The 18,255-nt window shown below is 37.3% G+C and overlaps 3 protein-coding genes and 3 pseudogenes across 5 annotated transcripts; 4 read left to right on the top strand and 2 right to left on the bottom strand.

The window, feature by feature from the left end:
* The first annotated feature begins 926 nt into the window (after positions 1-926).
* Positions 927-4,104, top strand: LOC103332184 (protein KINESIN LIGHT CHAIN-RELATED 1-like; annotated as a pseudogene). Its single transcript, XR_016127054.1, has 3 exons — positions 927-2,012; positions 2,532-3,446; positions 3,682-4,104. The product of XR_016127054.1 is annotated as a protein KINESIN LIGHT CHAIN-RELATED 1-like (transcript).
* A 167-nt stretch (positions 4,105-4,271) lies between these two features.
* Positions 4,272-5,649, top strand: LOC103332185 (LOB domain-containing protein 1-like; annotated as a pseudogene). Its single transcript, XR_016127055.1, has 2 exons — positions 4,272-5,125; positions 5,227-5,649. The product of XR_016127055.1 is annotated as an LOB domain-containing protein 1-like (transcript).
* Positions 5,650-8,093: 2,444 nt separating this feature from the next.
* LOC148917360 (uncharacterized) lies at positions 8,094-10,009 on the top strand. The gene is made up of 4 exons (XM_089052411.1): positions 8,094-9,051; positions 9,579-9,713; positions 9,789-9,851; positions 9,953-10,009. The coding sequence occupies exons 1-4, from the start codon at positions 8,140-8,142 to the stop codon at positions 10,007-10,009; spliced, it is 1,167 nt and encodes a 388-aa protein (XP_088908537.1). The 5' UTR covers positions 8,094-8,139.
* Positions 10,010-10,357: 348 nt separating this feature from the next.
* On the top strand, positions 10,358-12,362 carry LOC148917359 (uncharacterized). Its single transcript, XM_089052410.1, has 6 exons — positions 10,358-10,993; positions 11,145-11,377; positions 11,471-11,558; positions 11,667-11,753; positions 11,851-12,081; positions 12,243-12,362. Exons 1-6 carry the CDS (start codon positions 10,373-10,375, stop codon positions 12,360-12,362), a joined length of 1,380 nt encoding a protein of 459 aa, XP_088908536.1. The 5' UTR covers positions 10,358-10,372.
* A 1,577-nt stretch (positions 12,363-13,939) lies between these two features.
* Positions 13,940-15,617, bottom strand: LOC148917358 (uncharacterized; annotated as a pseudogene).
* Positions 14,976-16,375, bottom strand: LOC148917357 (uncharacterized). The gene is made up of 3 exons (XM_089052409.1): positions 16,233-16,375; positions 15,264-15,999; positions 14,976-14,990 (listed from the first exon to the last, which is right to left on the bottom strand). Exons 1-3 carry the CDS (start codon positions 16,373-16,375, stop codon positions 14,976-14,978), a joined length of 894 nt encoding a protein of 297 aa, XP_088908535.1.
* Positions 16,376-18,255: the final 1,880 nt, after the last annotated feature.

Raw genomic sequence — 18,255 nt, 5'->3', positions numbered from 1 at the left:
AAGAGTAGATATGCAATAGAAACAAGATGTCATATGAAACTAGTATTGTTATTACCATAAACTGGAACATTACAACCATTAATCAACATGACAATAAACTAGCAATATTATTATCCTAAATTGGAACATTAGAGCCATTAATCAACACGATAGTAAACTAGCAATGTTATTACCCTAGACTGGAACATTACATGGGTAGACATACATTAGAATTAGGATATCATTGGAAACTAGCAGTGTTATTACCATATACTAGAACATTACAAGAGTAAACATGCATTAGAAATAGGATGTTATAGGAAACTAGCAATGTTATTACCATACACTGGAACATTATAGTAATTAATCAACATGACATAGCAGTGTTATTATCCTAAACTGGAACATTACAACAATTAATCAACATGATAATAAAGGTGTAGAACATTACAATCATTAATTAACATGACATGTTAATTAAACTACGATTTTCAAGACCTTTTGTTTGTAATGAATTGTTTGAGTTTTTTTATAAAATTGGGTTGAGCTTGTTTTGGGTGCAATTTAAGTGTTTTGTGTTGGTCTTCTTTTTTAAGTTGATCAACGATCATGTAATTTATAAAAACTTAAACACTAATTTCTTATGTAATAAATGAGTTTTGGGTGTGTTAAACTAAAGATTCTATGTGGTTTTTTTATATATATAATTTCACTCCTATTTTCATGATATTAGTGTAAACTCCCTATATATTATACAAAATAAGACTTAAAAAGAAATTATTTAAAAATAAAAAAATATAAAAAATATAAAAAAAATATAAAAATACTTAGAAACGCAATTCAATTGGTGAAAATAAGATTTATTTACAGACGTGGCAAACCACCAAGTAGCATTTGTAACTTTTGACCTTTATATGTAAAAAAAACAAAGCAACCAAATCAGTTTTTCCAGCCTTCAACTCTTTCTTTCTCCAGTCTGTAGAGGGAACATTACAGACGAAGCAAAGCAAAGAAGGACAGCGTGTAAGGCAGTGGAAAAGAAGAAAAATACTGAAAAATGGATTTCGTATCTCTGCTGGTCCCCTTTTTCGTGTTGAAGCTTGTCATCAAGTTAAAGCACAATTCCTTCATCATTACGAGTCTCTTCCACGCAACCCTCCATCCCCACCACCACCACCACCATTAATTCCCTCCTCTACCCGACACGCACATTCTCTCTCTCTCTCATTACTCTCTCTCTCTCTCTCTCTCTGCAACACTGCACCTTTATCATGAGCTTCTCTGCAAAATATAGCAGAAAACCCAATTTAAATTGGTCATTGCCGTCGCTGATTTCTCACCACATTTGTTAAATTGCGCGGGTATTTGGTTCCGTTTTGCCAATTCTGTTGTGAGTTTTTTATATTATATCGAATTTTAGATTGAATTTAGCAGATTGAATTCTGGGTATCTGATTTCTCAGTCATGCCTGGCTTAGCCTCACCCAAAACACCATCCCAGACCATTTTCGTGCCCGACCCGACCCGTAAAATACAGCACTTCAATGGTACCAAAACCCCGTCACCTTCCACCTCACGACCGAAAGCCTCCAGAAAAACGCAACCCGTCGATGAGACTTCGCTCGACAACCCGGATCTGGGTCCGTTCTTGTTAAAGCTCGCCCGGGATACTTTCGGGTCCGGCGAGAGCCCGAACAAGGCGTTGGACTACGCCATTCGGGCTTCCAAGTCATTCGAGAGGTGTTCGGGTCCGGGTCTGAACCTCGCTATGAGCTTGCACGTTGTGGCCGCGATATACTGTAGTTTGGGCAGGTTTGAGGAGGCTGTTCGGGTTTTGGAGCGGGCAATTGAGGTCTCGGATCCGGAAAACGGGCCGGACCATGCGCTTGCTAAGTTCTCCGGGTACATGCAGCTGGGTGACACGTGTTCGATGCTAGGACAGCTTGAGCAGTCCATTTTATGTTACGAGTCGGGTTTGAAGATCCAAAGGGAGACTCTGGGCGGGTCGGATCCGAGAGTTGCAGAGACTTGCAGGTATGAGCTCTATTTTCTCAGCTCAATAGGCTCATTTTAATGCTAAAATGCGCCCTTTTTTTGGGTAGGAAAAATGATAGACTGGTACTGATGTTGGGGCCCACATGTTTCTCTGATTATTTGGGTTTGGGTGGATTTAGTTGTTGCATTGGGATGTGGGTTAAAAAATGTTAATTTAAAAATAATTAGCTAAAATTGTTAATTTAATAATACTAATTAAAAATGGATTTGGTTGATGAGGTTTGTTGAAAACAATGGCGGATTTTGAGCACACTTGATTAGTTACAAATTTTGATTATGAAACAAGTCATTTGTAATTTCTCATGTATTTTCAAACTACCGCATTTCTGGTTTGGTTGCTAAGTAACCGCATTTCATTCTTTGATCATTGAGGCTTCAAAAATATTTTGGTGAAAAATAATATGAGTGAAAATACCCGAAAAATTATAGAAGGGTGCTGGAAACACTAACGTAACTGCATTGCATTGTGTGTGAAATGGCATTGGAAATGAATGGCAGGTACCTAGCAGAGGCCCATGTCCAGGTAATGCAATTTGATGAGGCAGAGAACTACTGCAAGAAGACTCTTGAAATTCGAAGGGAGCATAGCTCACCTGCGTCTGTCGAAGAGGCTGCTGACCGGCGTCTCATGGCTCTCATCTATGAGGCAAAGGGAGATTATGAATCAGCACTCGAGCACCTTGTTCTTGCAAGCATGATTATGATTGCCAATGGGCAAGACAATGAGGTTGCTGCTATCGACATGGGCATTGGTGACATTTACTTGTCTCTTTGCCGCTTTGATGAGGCGGTTTTTTCCTACCAGAAAGCACTTACAGTGTTCAAATCCACAAGGGGTGAAAACCACCCTTCTGTAGCATCAGTTTTTATTCGCTTGGCTGACTTGTATTACAAAGACAGGCAAGCTAAGAGAGTCCAAATCCTACTGCGAGAACGCTGTTGAGGATATACACTCGAAACCTTTGCCTGGAATCATATCTGAGGAAATTGCTAAGCGGGTTGACTGAAATCTCAGCCATCTACGAAGCTTGTCAATGAGCCTGAGGAGGCGCTAAATCTCTTGCAGAAGGCAATGAAGTTATTAGAGGACACCCCTGCACAGCGGAGCACTATTGCGGGAATAGAAGCGCAGATGGGTGTTATGTTCTATATGGTTAGGAGGTATGGGGAGGCCTGGAGGTCCTTTAATAGTGCTATATCAAAGCTTCGGGCCAGTGGGGAGAGGAAATCAGCACATTTTGGTATTGTGCTGAACCAGATGGGATTGGCTAGTGTGCAGCTGTACAAATTAGATGAGGCTGCTCGGCTTTTTGAAGAAGCAAGGGAGATTCTGGAGGAGGAGTGTGGCCTTTGTCACGTGGATACTCTTGGAGTATATAGCAACCTTGCAGCAACTTATGATGCCATGGGAAGGTAACTGATCTTTGATATTCATGTGAGCTGTAAGGGTTTTGTTTGTGCTTTCTGCTATGTTGAAAGGAAATGAAATGTTAACTTTCTCTAGGGTTCTTCAATCTAGAAATTATAATTGAATCATTCTCGATTCTACGTAAATCCTGCTCTAGGGGGTCTTACTATTGCTGTTTAAGTTCTATAATTCTCTAGTTTAGTTCCTCCATTGAACATGAAATTCTGTTACTTATTACAGAGTAGAAGCTGCAATTGAGATGCTAGAGCACATTCTAAAGGTGAGGGAAGAGAAGCTTGGGACGGCACATCCAGATTTTGACGACGAGAAGAAAAGACTGGCTGATCTTTTGAAAGAAGCAGGAAGGGCTAGGAACAGAAAAGGAAAATCACTTGAAAATCTACTTGGTTCCAACTCCCACCAAAGGACGAAGAAGGAAGGAGTGAAGAGGTGGGCTGGCTTTGGACACAAAACTTGACCAAGAATATGACTCTCTCCCTCAGCTCTTTTTTCCCCTGCTGCAAGTTTTATTTATTTGGCAGATTTTGTAGATATCAATGGATTTCAATTTCCACTTGGTTTTCACTTTGCTGTCTTTGTTTAGTCACTCACTTGTTTCCTGGAATTGCTTCTCTTGTGAAATTTAACCTCTTTTCTCGGTTATGTCATGTGTTTGCACTTACTGTTCTTGGTATCCTGTTCGTCTCTCTGGAAATAAAGTATTGTGAAATTTAAACCTCATATCAAACTATTTGTCGAGAGTATTATCCCACATCGGAAATAGAAGCCTTGCATTCGTAATTTAAATGATTACGGGCCTCTAACGGTCACACATACTTCTACCTCACTCAATAATATATGTTGTCAACGTATTGGCTTGAGTGACGCTACACGTGTATCCGCGTAAATAGAAGCCTCAAAGTCACAGATAAATCCTTGCTCGGACACTTACCACGTGTGAAGTATGAAAGCTCACGGAACTTTCTTATGTGCTTGTAGTCTAGCTGCAGTCCAAAAACCACAATAGAAGTCATAAAAGCCTCCAAAACCACACGGAAATTGAGCTTTGGAAAATGGTAATCAAACTTGCTCCAAGCAAGTGCCAACACAATTTTCTACCACATGGTGCTGTCTTTGGTGTGGTTCCAGAATTTAATGAAAAGACAAACTGATCAGCAAAAAGTTGAACATCACCAAATATGAGTTTGATTTATTGGAAACTGACTTAATCTTCAAAACTGCAAGATCTGAAAAATCCACACTGGGGGTTCACTGTTAGGTCCACTGTCCCAACAGTGAGGTTTCACAATTTTCAACCCTCATATTATAGCTCAAAACTGTCCCCTCAGTGGCCGCATTCCTGCACTCAACCTTTGAATTTTGGCACCCCAACTAACAACCTATTATTCCTTTCAACATCTTGGCAAACTTTAGCTGCTCTTCTCTTATATATATACACAAACTGAGAGCTTCTTTTGAACCATCCTTGAACTAACAAAACATGGACACCCAAGTAGTACCAGTGCATAGTAGGGTTCATCAACCATGCGCAGCTTGCCGGATGCTACGCCGAAGATGTGACAGAAATTGCTCACTTGCACCATATTTCCCAGGTGAGGAGATTGAGAAGTTTGCTGGTGTGCATAAAGTTTTTGGTGCTAGCAATGTGATCAAAATGATTCAGGTGAGTTTCTGTGGTACTTGAATATGCTTAGAACAGAGTTCTGTTCGAATTATTATTAATTAAACATCAGCTAAGATATGGCAATTGTATTTTGGAATCAGATGGTGGAAGAGACAAGAAGGGAAGATGCAGTGAAAGCTCTAGTGTTGAAGCAAGAGCAAGGCTAAGAGACCCTGTTTATGGCAGCACTGAGCTATTTTCCATTTGCAGAAGATGATTGAAGAACTCAGATCCCAATTGGAATCAATAAGATCTCAAGTCTTGAGCTGCAACAACACAGAGATCAGTTGAGCATTCTCATGAACAATGTTCATTGCCTTGAAGATGATCTATTCTCCACCATGCAACATGACCCAATGTTTGGTGGTGACCTATAATCCTGTTAGATATTTTATATACTTATTCATGAACATATAAATGTGTCATATGTAATCAGTTTGAAGACTCCTTAATCTCCCTTTGCATAACTTGTTTTGGTTTGTAAATTAAGCCCCTTTTATAAAACACAATAAATGTTTGGGATTGATCCATATTTTTTATTTATCACAAATCACTTTCAGTTTTAATTCCTGAAGTAGAAATGAAGCGATATTTGGGAGAAGAGAGTCGAACCTAGAATGTAGGAACTCAATGACAAGAATAATGGTATTATTTGATCCAATTTTCTTGTGTTAACTAACTTGTTGACTTTAAAAATTAAAAAAAAAGCTCCAGTTGGCTTCCAGGCCATACATGTTGGTAATGTATTGGAAAAGGAATATACAAGGTTATGTCCATTTCGCTTCAAATAGGCCATGATGATATTTGAAAATTGCACTTGCCTAACTAACAATGCTAATCTACAAAGTTGATGGCTTTTGCACGCAATTTTCAAAACAGCACACATTGGTGCTCAATTTTCCAGTCAAAGTCTTCAAATAAGTCCAACTACAACAGGGAGTGAATCAAAGCAAAACTAACTTCTAGATACAAACTTTCCTTATCAGAAGCCACAATTAGTAAAAATAGGGAGCAGAAAAACACAAATAAAATATGTGCATTTATTATTCGACAAATTTTTTTTATATAAAATAATAGGGAGCTTTAGTTTTAAAGCATAATATAGTTTACTAATTTAGTAGAAAGAAATACAATTTAGTCTAATTAGCAAAAGGCAAAAAAACAAAATGTAACAAAAATACCATTACAAAATATGAAAATTACAACATATGCCATTTTCAGTATTTAGTTTTAAAACCAAAATTGAAAAACGACATCAAGCCAAAACTGAACCAAAACGACATCAACCGAAACCAAAATTGAATCCACAACCCTTTCGCGCGACGTTTCAACTTCTCTCCAGAAACCTCTGCAACTTCACCTCCAGAAACCTCCAGACCACCAACGATCATCGAAGACCACCAACGATCATCGAAGACCACCAACCCATTCGTGCGACCATCATCGAAGACCACCAACGATCGAAGCCGATTCTTCATTCTCTCTTTCAGCAGTTCCAACCTATTCCCCCAAAATCTGAAACGGCGATTTAGCGACGACCGACGCACCAAAGAACGACGACGATTGAAGGGTTTAGCACTCTCTTGGGGAAAAAATCGTAAGAAAATGACCCCTAACATAAATTTGCCTTCGATTCTAGGGTTCTGAAATTTTACTTACTGTTCATTCTTCATTCTGCAATGTAGTTTAGGTTTTGGGTTTAGTTTTGGTTTGAAAACCTCTAAAAACCGAAAAATTACAAAAGAAAGAAAAAGAGCATCAAACTGTTTTCTGATCAACAAAAGAAACTGCATTGTAGTTTCTGCTAAATTATTTATACTTCTTTCCATTTCACGTCATGTTGTTCTGTAGTTTTGTAGTTCTTGTTTTGAATCATTCTACCTGCAGTTTTGTAGTTCTTGTTTTGGCTATGCTGATCTTTCAATTTCATGTCAAGTTGATGCATATTTTCTGGTACATTTTGTTTTTTGCATTGCAGTGAAAGACAAACTGCATTGTAGTGAACCACAAACCGCATTGTAGCAGCTTTTGAATGTTGCTCATTTCGCGCCATGTTCTTCTGTAGTTTCTATTATGTTTTGCAGGTTCTTGTTTTTGGCTATGCTCTTCTTTCAATTTCATGTCAAGTTGATGCATATTTTCCGGTGTATTCTCTTTTTTGCATTTTAGTGAAAGACAAACAGCGCATTGCATTGCAGCTTTCTACCTACAAATCGTGTATTAGTGAACCACAAAGCGCATTGCGCTTCAGGTTTGCTTCTTGAATGTTGCTCATTTCGCGCCATGTTCTTCTTAGTAGTTTCGTTATGTTTTGCGATTTGTTTTGGCTATGCTCTTCTTTCAATTTCATGTCAAGTTGATGCATATTTTCAGTGTATTCTCTTTTTGCATTTTAGTGAAAGACAAACGCATTGCGCTTACCACAAACTGCATGACAGGCTTTACTACCACAAATCGACAGAAGCATTACCACAAATAGATTTCTAGTATCCTACAAATCATTGCACCAAACCAGGCCAGCTGTGTGGTTCTTGATATGTTGCTCATTTCACGCCATGTTCTTCAGTAGTTTCATTAGTGTTTTGCGCTTTTGTTTGGCTATGCTCTTCTTTCAATTTCATGTCAAGTTGATGCATATTTTCTGGTGTATTCTCTTTTGCATTTTAGTGAAAGACAAATCTGCACAGTTTCTACCACAAATCTGATTTAGCTTACCACAAACTGATTGACAGAGCTTACTACAAACTGTATTGCGCTTTCAGGTTTTTGAATGTTGCTCATTTCACGCCATGTTCTTCTGAGTTTCTGTTATGTTTTGCAGTTCTTGTTTTGGCTATGCTCTTCTTTCAATTTCATGTCAAGTTGATGCATATTTTCTGGTGTATTCTCTTTTTTGCATTTTAGTGAAAGACAAAGCAGCATTGCTTTCTACAAATCATTGACAGGCTGCTTGCTTGTAGTTTATCTCTACTTGTCCTAATAGTATTTTCATCCCTTCTTGTTGCAGATCACAAATGGCACAAGAAATGTCACCACAAAAGGAGGAAGCTCAAAACCAACCAAAGCGAAGATTCAAAATGATGGCTCAAAAGAGTAAACCAAAGCCAAAGTCAAAGCCAAACTATGATCGGAAAGCAAAGCACCCAGACTATGTCCAATTTCGGTGCAATTGCAACGCTTTCAACAGCATCATTACGGATGTAAAAGACAAGCTCAATGAAAGGCAGAAGAAGCTTCTCAAGAACACCCCATTTTGGAACTTGATTGAGGTGTTTTACAACCGAAGGATTGACATGAATAACATGAATAAGTCAGACCTTGACTTAGTTCAGCTGCTCAAGAAGTTTGATCCAGATACAAAGTCCTTCAACTTTGGCACCGAAGCATTCAAGATCACAGGCAATGCTGTGAGTCAGATTCTAGGACTGCCAAATGAAGGAAAATCCGTCCAACTTGTCAATGATAAGTACACTTCTACCTTCAGAATAAGGCACTTCGGATTAAAGGGAAAACCATCAAAAAATAAGGTAGAAGAAGAATTACTAAAGACAATTTCCTTGGCAAACCAACCGAAGAAAGAAAAGGCCAAGGCAGAGGAAAAGAAGAAAACAAAGAAAGGAAAAGAAAAGAAAGAAGCTGAAGAAGAAGAAGAAGAAGAAGAAGAAGAAGTTGACTACGACAAGGAGGTGGTCAGCCTAGTATTGGTTCACCTCTGCATGACATTCCTTTTTGCCAACGCTTCATCAACTTTGCATTGGAAAGTATTTGAGCATTGTGTGAATCTAGACACACTTTCATGCTATTCTTGGGCAAGAGCTGTTTCAGCCTACATGAATGAATCCTTGGTCGCAAAAGCAAAAGCAAAAGCAAAGAAGGGTGGAGAAGGCTCTATAGGAGCTGTTTCGGGTTGCATTATCCTAATATTGGTAAGTAAACAGTGGCTTATGCAATGCATTTTGAGTTTTAGGCAATGCAGTTTTCCTTTAGTTCAATGCGGTTTCTGTTTTATCCTAAGCAGTTTCCAACCTAATTTATGATATATCTTTCAATTTCATGTTTATGTTTTGCAGTTCTTGTTTTGGCTATGCTGATCTTTCAATTTCATGTCAAGTTGATGCATATTTTCTGGTGTATTCTCTTTTTTGCATTTTAGTGAAAGACAAACTGCATTGCAGTTACCACAAACTGCATTGCAGCTGTTTTCTTGAATATTTCTCATTTCACCCTATGTTCTTCTCAGAGTTTCTGTTATGTTTTGCAGTTCTTGTTTTGGCTATGCTGATCTTTCAATTTCATGTCAAGTTGATGCATATTTTCTGGTGTATTCTCTTTTTTGCATTTTAGTGAAAGACAAACTGCATTGCAGTTTCTGTGCTTCTTGAATGTTGCTCATTTCACGCCATGTTCTTCTGTAGTTTCTTTTTATGATATATCTTGTTTTTGAACTGTGCAGTTTCTACTGTGTGAGAGGACAAACATAATACAACCAATCCTGGGCAAGGAGAAAGAAACTCCTGCCATTCTTAAATGGAGTCTTGTGGAACTCCACACAAGATTCAACCAAATAAAGGACTTGAATGACATCGAGGTATGCAATTTATCGCATGTTCTACTTTAATGTATCTTGAATGTGAATCCATGCTAAATCATTCTCATTGTACAGGGTATTTTTAAAACTCCTAAAAAGCGAAAAACTACCAGGGAAGAGGAAGACACTGTTGACAAGGTAATTAAAATCTGTATACAGTGCATTGCAGTTGTGTTTTCTACATTGCAGTTTGTATTTTATCCAATGCAGTTTTTGAATCATTCAATCTCATTGTACAGGGTATTTTGAAAGCATATAAAAGGAGAAAAACTACTAGAGAAGAGGAGTCCTCTTGACAAGGTATAAGAATCTCTAAACAAAGAATTATGCATTGTTTCCATTTCCTCCAATGCAGTGCAGTTTCTAATTAGTTTCCTTCAATATGCAGAAAAAAAAAAAGAAGATGAAGGACAACAAAGAGAAGCAGAGGAAGGTAAGACCAAGGAAAACCTGATAATCTGATCAAACTCGAATTAAAGAGGATGGAAAGAAGAAAATGTTTGAGAATGAAGCTGGAAATGAACCTCTTGCAATTCAAGACCTCTTGGTGAAGTCCATGACAGACGAAATCAACTCGCCAACGTCAAGATCCTACCTTCATTTGCCCAGAAAGATTACAACTGTGGAAGGATGAAATAAATGAAGACAGTGAGAAGAAAATGAAGGAATTGTGGGATATATTTATCCAAGGAGAAAAGAGATCAAAGGATTTGGAAGCAAAGTTGGCAACATACGTAGAGAAATTAGATAATGAAGAATATTTGACTGCCACCATGACAGTGGAATCTACAGTTCAGCAGGAAATACAAAATCTAAAAAGGAGGATTGCAGAATTGGAAGGCAAGGAAACTTGTATTGACAAGGAGAAGATTGCCAAGAAAAAGGAGATTGAAGAAAAGTACAAGGTAGAAATTGAAAGCTTGTTCTCAGACCCAACAGTCTTTGAAATGGAGATGGATCTGCCTACAACACAACCAACACAACCAGTTGAAGAGCAAGAAGAAGAAGAGGAAGAGAAAGAAGAAGACAAGAAAGAAGAAGAGAAGCAACAAGAAGAGAAAGAAGAAGAGAAGAAGCAAGATGCTCCAAAACCTGATGTTCCTTCAAGAGTACTAAGGCTGAAGAATAGAGAAAGAAAGAGGTTTCAAGCATCTTGCTATGTGTACGAAAAAAATAAGAAACCAAAAAAGAAGGCAAAAAAGGATGATGAAGAACTACCACAATTCAAGATTATCTCTTCCGAGGAGCAATCAACACAAGAGGATCCTCAAAATCAGAAGGTGGTATGCAATTACTGCAGTTCAAGCTGCTGCTTTTTCATTGCAGCAAATAGAAATCGCATTGCATGCTTGGAAATCGCATTGCAGCGGAATCATTGCAGTTTCTGTTTTATCAAATGTAGTTTCTAATTAGTTTCCTTTCAATCTGCAGTTAACACAAGAGGCATCTCAGCCCGATGCCACAAATCCAATTCCTGATCCCCTAAAAGGAAGGAGCCTTCATGATTCAATACCTGTAGGTATGCAAGAATCAAATGATGAAGATGAAGGAAAAAAAAAGCCAACAAAGAAAAAACTAGGATGGGGTCAAAAGAGGGTTTGGCAGAAAATTCCAAAGGAGGACAGGGACATAATTCAAGAATACTACTTAAGTACTCAACCTAGGTAATATCTCTATTCCAAAAGAACAACTCTTTCATCTTTTAATTACAATAAACTAAAACTAATCTTGTGAATTTCATGTATTCAATCCGCAAGTGATAGCTTTTGGGCAGGACTCGATAATGAGAAAGTGACAAACCATGATATCAAAGATATTGTATGGGACCTGGAACTGTCACAAAACGTAAGTATAAAATACTAATTCTATAACACACACTGCACTGCATTTTTTATTTGTGCTACCTATATTACCCGTTAATAATTCCATTTTTCTCCAATCAATGTGAAACAGGTTATTGAGGCCTATATCCAAATAGAGGAGGAGAAAATAGGGCCCATGCAGACAGATAGTCCACAGTACATGTCTACATGGACTTGGGTAAGAATTATTTTGAAAATTCAAAGTTGTTTAAACAGACACGGCACTGCAGTTTTCGAAAAATATATACTAACAAATTGCCATTCAATGATGGCAGGCTTACATGCAAACCTTTCTAGAACCAAATTGGCATAGGGCCCTGTATGAACACTTACTTGAAAAACTCGGGAAATGCAATGTTCTCTTCTTCCCGATCATTTCAAGTTCTGAGTTCCACTTTACACTTCTCACATTTCACAAAATGGAACGAAAGTGGAGACACTACAATCCACTTAGATCGTTGGGATCTAGAAAAGAAGAAAGGTGTATTGACATTGCTCAAAATTTTGTAAGTGGAATGAAACTGTCTTAATTTCTCAAAGCACAAACACAAACAGAAGCATTGGCGCAATGCAGTCAGATATACGATCGCTTAATTTCAGACCAAAACTATAATATGCAATGCACTGATTACCATTTCTTTTTCTCTTTTTCTTCTTCTTTAAACAGGTTAATATTGTGGAAGGGTGGCTAGAATATATCAGACCACAAGCACAAGAGTTCTTAGAAACTAAAACAATACCAAAACTTGTGAAGCAAAAAGAAGGCCCCTACACCTGCACAGGTTGATTTGTCCCCAAATGAAGAACTCACTCTAAATTGGATTCTGCAAAATCCATATCAGTTTCCATTTGAGGATGACATGAATGTGCTCAACAAAATTCGTCTTCGTAAGAATTGTGTCTACTCAACCATTCATTACAATTTGAAATCATTCAAAACCAAAAGCTAATCTCGTATTCATTTGCAGGTTGGATTGCGGCATGTTCGTCATGTTCTACATGGATAAAATAGCACAAGGACAGCCCATTCCAAAAAATGTGGACAAGAATTTCATGAATGAATATCGAGCACAATATGTCACAAAACTCCTACACCACAAACACTGTGTAATTAATCGTCTCTAGTGATTTGCCTTTCGTTAACTCAAGACAATATGTATCTTAATTCTTGTGGATGTTTGTAAATATTTCTAGTTATGGTATATAAGAACATATTTCCTATACATATAAACTGTAATATAATCTTGGAACAGGATGCAACAAAACGAAAGGGAAACAACAAACTGCACTGAATTTTCTGGTCAAATATCGCAACAAATTAAAATCATGCGCTTCGGTCTCGAACAATTATTCTGAAATTGAAATATCGAACAAGAAACTGCGCTGCAGCTGTCTCGAACAAGAAATCGCGCTTCGTCAAATCTATCCGCTCAAAGGTAAAGGCATAATCAAAGTACTAAAACTAATATCAAATCACATTTAAGTAGGTCAGCAGTTGTAACATTCCAATATACTTGCAAAAATTATTCTGAAATTGAATTATCGAACAAGAAACTGCTGCGTTTCTGGTCTCAATAAGAAATCGCATTGCGCTGTCTCGAATAAGAAACTGCATGCAGTCGGTCAAAATCTATCACTGCTTTGCTCAAAAGGTAAAGGCATAATCAAAGTACTAAAACTAATATCAAATCACATTTAAGTAGGTCAGCAGTTGTAACATTCCAATATACTTGCAAAAATTATTCTGAAATTGAATTATCGAACAAGAAACTGCACTGCAGTTTCGGTCTCAACAAGAAACGCACCGCAGCTTTCGTCAAAATCTGCACTGCTGCTCGAAAGGTAAAGGCATAATCAAAGTACTAAAACTAATATCAAAACACATTTAAGTAGGTCAGCAGTTGTAACATTCCAATATACTTGCAAAAATTATTCTGAAATTGAAATATCGAACAAGAAACTGCGCTGCAGTTTCTGGTCAAAATCTGCACTGCTGCTCAAAAGGTAAAGGCATAATCAAAGTACTAAAACTAATATCAAATCACAACATAGACTAGCAAAAAATATTCTGAAATTGAATTATGGGACAAGTTCTGTTCAAAATCTGCAACAAATAAACAGAATCTGCAGCGCGCTTCGCAACAAAATCTGCTCAAATCTGAAAACAAGCATTCAATGGCAGTCAAAAACGAATATCCACTCATGAAACAATTGTATAATTTTCATTAACTTCAAAAAACAATCATAATATCCAATTAGAAGCTGTGTAGCCAATTAAAAGCAACTAAAACTGCAATGCAGAAACCGACTATACATTCACTAAACCATATCTAACGTAAGCAATCGTCAACTGAGAAGTAATGTTCATATCACAGCCTTGCAAGTCTTCCTATTATGCCCAGTAACACTACACCGACTGCATTTCAATGGCCTTTTAAATTCACCAAAAGCTTTGATCCTCTTTGTTGGTGGTCTTCCGGCTGGCCTCTTTGTAATTGGCGGAAGCACAAATCCAAATGCAAAACTGGTGCTGCCCAAGCCTTTCCCAATATCCGGAATAGGAAAAATAGGACTCTCATAGGCTTTTCGAAAGAAGTCAGTCCTATAGTAACACTCCACGTAATCATAAATTGAATCTTTCTTTGCTAGAATTGCAGCTACCGCATGCGTGCAAGGAAACCCGTCAATTTGCCAAAGACGGCAAGAACAAGTCCTTTGCTCAAGATCAACCATCACAGAATAATCAGCAAATACTTCAAAAACAGTGAAACTAGAACGACGAACTACCCAAGTCCTACCGGCCTCCGCATTTTCCCACAGCTAGTTTCCATCTCCGGACACAAAATTGTTGTCCACTTCTCCGCTTCAATTCGTCGTTGAGAATTCAATACCATCAATTTCTGTCGAATCCCTTCTATCAAAGGTAGCACCGGCAAATCTCGAAACACACCAACCCAATTATTAAATGACTCCGCTAAACTATTTGCCATCTCCCCATACCGCATTCCTTTGAAATATGCGTTCGCATAGTGATCTCTAGACAAATCAGATATAAATGTCTTCACTTTCGAACTCCCAACAATCACCAACTCCTCCATTGCTACCGTAAACTCTTCCTCTGTAACAGTATATGCGCACCTACTAAATAAATTGATAACACGATCCTGGAGCAATTTCCCATAACCTGACTTCGGGTACTTCGATATCAAATTCTGTTTGAGGTGATAGTAACAGTAAGAATGAGGCCATCCAGGAAACACAAACCCCGTTGCATTTAACAAACCTTGATTGCGATCCGAAAAAAAGGTCACCACTCTCCCCATCGGTAGCAAAATAGAAGCCAAATGTTGAAGAAACCAAGTCCAATTCTCCTCTGTCTCAGAATCAACAACTCCAAAAGCTAGAGGATAAAACCCTGCAAAACAAAACCAAGAGCACAAGTATAAGCAAAAAAGGGAAATTGCAGTGCAGTTTTTGAAAACAAATCTGCTCAAATTTGAAAGGAAACCAAAAGGCAAAACCATGATCCAAGTACTAAAACTAAATTTAAAACACATTTAAGTTCATGAGCAGTTGCAACATTCCCACAGACATAAAAAAATTACTAAGAAAATCGAATTATGAAACAAGAAACTGCAATGCAGTTTCTGCTAAAAAATTGCAACAAATGGAATCTGCAATACATTACAGTAACCATACCTTGATTTCCATTCTTTCCGGAAGCACAGAGAAGCTGCCCCTTGTACTTGCTCTTCAAAAACGTAGCATCAACGAACAACAAGGGTATGCAATATTGAAATCCAGCAATGCAACCGCCAAACGACACAAAAAACCGTCTAAAGCGATTAATTCCAGCTTCACATTCAAGAGTGCAGAGAGAACCAGGGTTAGTTTCCTTTACGGCGTCCGCATACCACACTAACTCGTTGAAGGACTTCGACTCATCACCGTGAACGTTCAATTTAGCTAACTCTTTGCCAAACCATGCATGGTAGTATGAAATGTCTATACCATAATAATCTTTGAACTCGTGTATAATCTCAACTGGCTTCACTGTTTTGCACGAATTCTGTCCACAATGAGGGAGGACACCACGAGACTTCATCATCTTACTCTTTGATTCCCGTATCCGACCCACACATGTATGCACATTATTTAATGTCCGAATTACAAAACAGCCAGTAGCTTCACAACGAGAAGCATAAACACGCCAGCTACAACCCTCCAATTTCTTATTCGAACAAATAGCAACCACCCGCTTCTTGTCATTGCCGGCATATAAAAAATTAAATCCTACTTCAAGAGCGTACTTGCACAATTTCAAACGGAACTCCTCTGCACCACCGTCAAACTTCTGCCCTACATGATGTATGTACGTCTCCCACTCATTCGACAACAAAGGCTTAGCACTTGCTCTCTTCGACCTGCCCAAAAATTCATTTCTGTCTTCGACAGTATAGAACACGACGACTCGCCCTTTTCACATGCTATCAACTCCTTATTTGCACAAAAATCACCACTATATTCACTGCTCCCGCATAAATCCTTCACTAAAATATCAACACTCTTCTCATTTGATACAAACAAAAATGACCTCATCATGTCCAAATCGCTATCCGTTTCTAGAAAACAACTCGGATAACTGGGCAGCGAATACCGTAACGTAAAACAACCCAACTGCAAACCCTTAAACCTTAGACACAAAGTCTTCAAAATATCAACCATGGATGACTCTGATGAAACTGAAAACATAATGGTTTCCGACTTATATGTGCACTTGGCAATGACACACACCTCCATTAGCCTTGAAAATGCAAACAAAACAACAAACAAAAACAGAAAACAATTTAAATCAGTAAATAATGTACATGAGCAGTTGTAAAATTCCAATAGACTTCCAAATATTAGTCTGAAATCGAATTATGAAACAAGAAACTGCAATGCAGTTTCTGCCAAAGTACTAAAACTAATATCAAAACACATTTAAGTAGGTCAGCAGTTGTAACATTCCAATATACTTGCAAAAATTATTCTGAAATTGAATTATCGAACAAGAAACTACTGCTTTCGTCTCAACAAGAAACGCACCGCAGTTTCTGTCAAAATCTGCACTGCTGCTCAAAAGGTAAAGGCATAATCAAAGTACTAAAACTAATATCAAATCACATTTAAGTAGGTCAGCAGTTGTAACATTCCAATATACTTGCAAAAATTATTCTGAAATTGAATTATCGAACAAGAAACGTGACCGCAGCTGGTCTCAACAAGAAATCTGCAGCTTTCTGGTCAAAATCTGCACTGCTGCTCAAAAGGTAAAGGCATAATCAAAGTACTAAAACTAATATCAAATCACATTTAAGTAGGTCAGCAGTTGTAACATTCCAATATACTTGCAAAAATTATTCTAAAATTGAATTATCGAACAAGAAACTGCACTGCAGTTTCGTCTCAACAAGAAACTGCAGACAGATGTAGTTTATGACAGAAAATCAAAACAATTCGAATAGAAACCAAAAGGAAACCACGATAAAAGTACTAAAACTAAATTCCATAAACATACAAGTCGACATAATCGAAAACAGGTTCTAAAGTACTCATACCTCAAAACTTAGGATCTGCCAAAAATCTCCACAACCAAACAAAGAATTTTAAAATCAAATCGATCACGAAACGAAGAATATAGGGTTTAGCATTGAACGCTACAAGATCGCGCCGCAAAATCGAGCCACAAACCGAGCTCAAAACCCAACTAAAGAGAACGAAATCACCCAAAACCGATAATATTCAAAGATGAAAATCGAACGAAACGTGCAGAAAAAGGAAGACAGAAAAACGAAGAAAATAAAAGCAAAACCTACAAGAAAATTGAGCTCCAATGGCAGAACCAGCTCTGAAACGAAGAAGAAAACGAACGAAAGAGAAGAACTCGCGCGTCGTTTAAACGTTGAGAGGCAAAAGCGTCATTTAATTTGTAGGTTTACAGATGGGCCAGGCTTTTTAAGAGAAAAGGGTAGAATTGTCTTTTTATTTGACATTTTTAAGCTGGCCCAACGAATCTGGGCCAGCCTTGGGCCTAATCTAAAATAGCTATTTTTTATTGAGTATTAAAACCCAAACTAAAATACCTAATATCTCACTTCCTAATTAGTAAACTTAATTATGTCTAATACCTAATTTTCCTAAAATAATACGGTTAAAAATTTGGTCATTGTAAAGTATTTTCATATAAACTAGCCTTTCCGGAGAGGTTTTTTTTAAAAAAAAAAAATTTAAAATTTATTTTAGAATTGAAAAATGATAATAGTAGTTGTGTTCCATAAAAATAGGACCTATTATCTAATTTTGTTTTAATATGAAGAAAAAAAATAAATATGAATTTACCATATTATCCTTATATAATTAATAATTTCAATTCTTAATATTTGAATTAACCAATGTCATTTTCTGATATAATACGTGTATAATATATTGATTTTTAAAAACATATTTTTTGTCATATATTTAAAAAGTGTATGAAAAATAAGTAATAAAAAAATGTATATATGCATCCTACCTGAATTTATTTCATATTTCACATTTTTTTTCTTTAAAGACTAATAATTACAAAAATTGACAACGGAGTTTTTTTTTTTTTTTGGGGGGGTCAAGAAAATGCAAAATTAAAAACCAGCCCAACACTA

The sequence above is a fragment of the Prunus mume genome, linkage group LG5, assembly GCF_029339155.1.
Source record: "Prunus mume cultivar Tortuosa linkage group LG5, ASM2933915v1, whole genome shotgun sequence".
NCBI classification, from domain to species: domain Eukaryota; kingdom Viridiplantae; phylum Streptophyta; class Magnoliopsida; order Rosales; family Rosaceae; genus Prunus; species Prunus mume.
The sequence above is the reverse complement of the archived record's forward strand: the minus strand, read 5'-3'. Positions and strand labels throughout refer to the sequence as shown.

What these genes read in the sequence shown, in the direction of transcription:
- LOC148917360 (XM_089052411.1), top strand. Translation starts at nt 8,140, where the DNA reads ATGGCACAAGAAATGTCACCACAAAAGGAGGAAGCTCAAAACCAACCA. An exon ending in GTTGCATTATCCTAATATTG is followed by an intron (nt 9,052 to 9,578) that starts GTAAGTAAACAG and finishes TGAACTGTGCAG; the next exon opens with TTTCTACTGTGTGAGAGGAC. An exon ending in AGGACTTGAATGACATCGAG is followed by an intron (nt 9,714 to 9,788) that starts GTATGCAATTTA and finishes CTCATTGTACAG; the next exon opens with GGTATTTTTAAAACTCCTAA.
- LOC148917359 (XM_089052410.1), top strand. Translation starts at nt 10,373, where the DNA reads ATGAAGGAATTGTGGGATATATTTATCCAAGGAGAAAAGAGATCAAAG. An exon ending in AGGATCCTCAAAATCAGAAG is followed by an intron (nt 10,994 to 11,144) that starts GTGGTATGCAAT and finishes TTCAATCTGCAG; the next exon opens with TTAACACAAGAGGCATCTCA. An exon ending in TACTTAAGTACTCAACCTAG is followed by an intron (nt 11,378 to 11,470) that starts GTAATATCTCTA and finishes TCAATCCGCAAG; the next exon opens with TGATAGCTTTTGGGCAGGAC.
- LOC148917357 (XM_089052409.1), bottom strand. Translation starts at nt 16,375, where the DNA reads ATGGAGGTGTGTGTCATTGCCAAGTGCACATATAAGTCGGAAACCATT. An exon ending in TTGGGTTGTTTTACGTTACG is followed by an intron (nt 16,000 to 16,232) that starts GTATTCGCTGCC and finishes ATTTTTGGGCAG; the next exon opens with GTCGAAGAGAGCAAGTGCTA.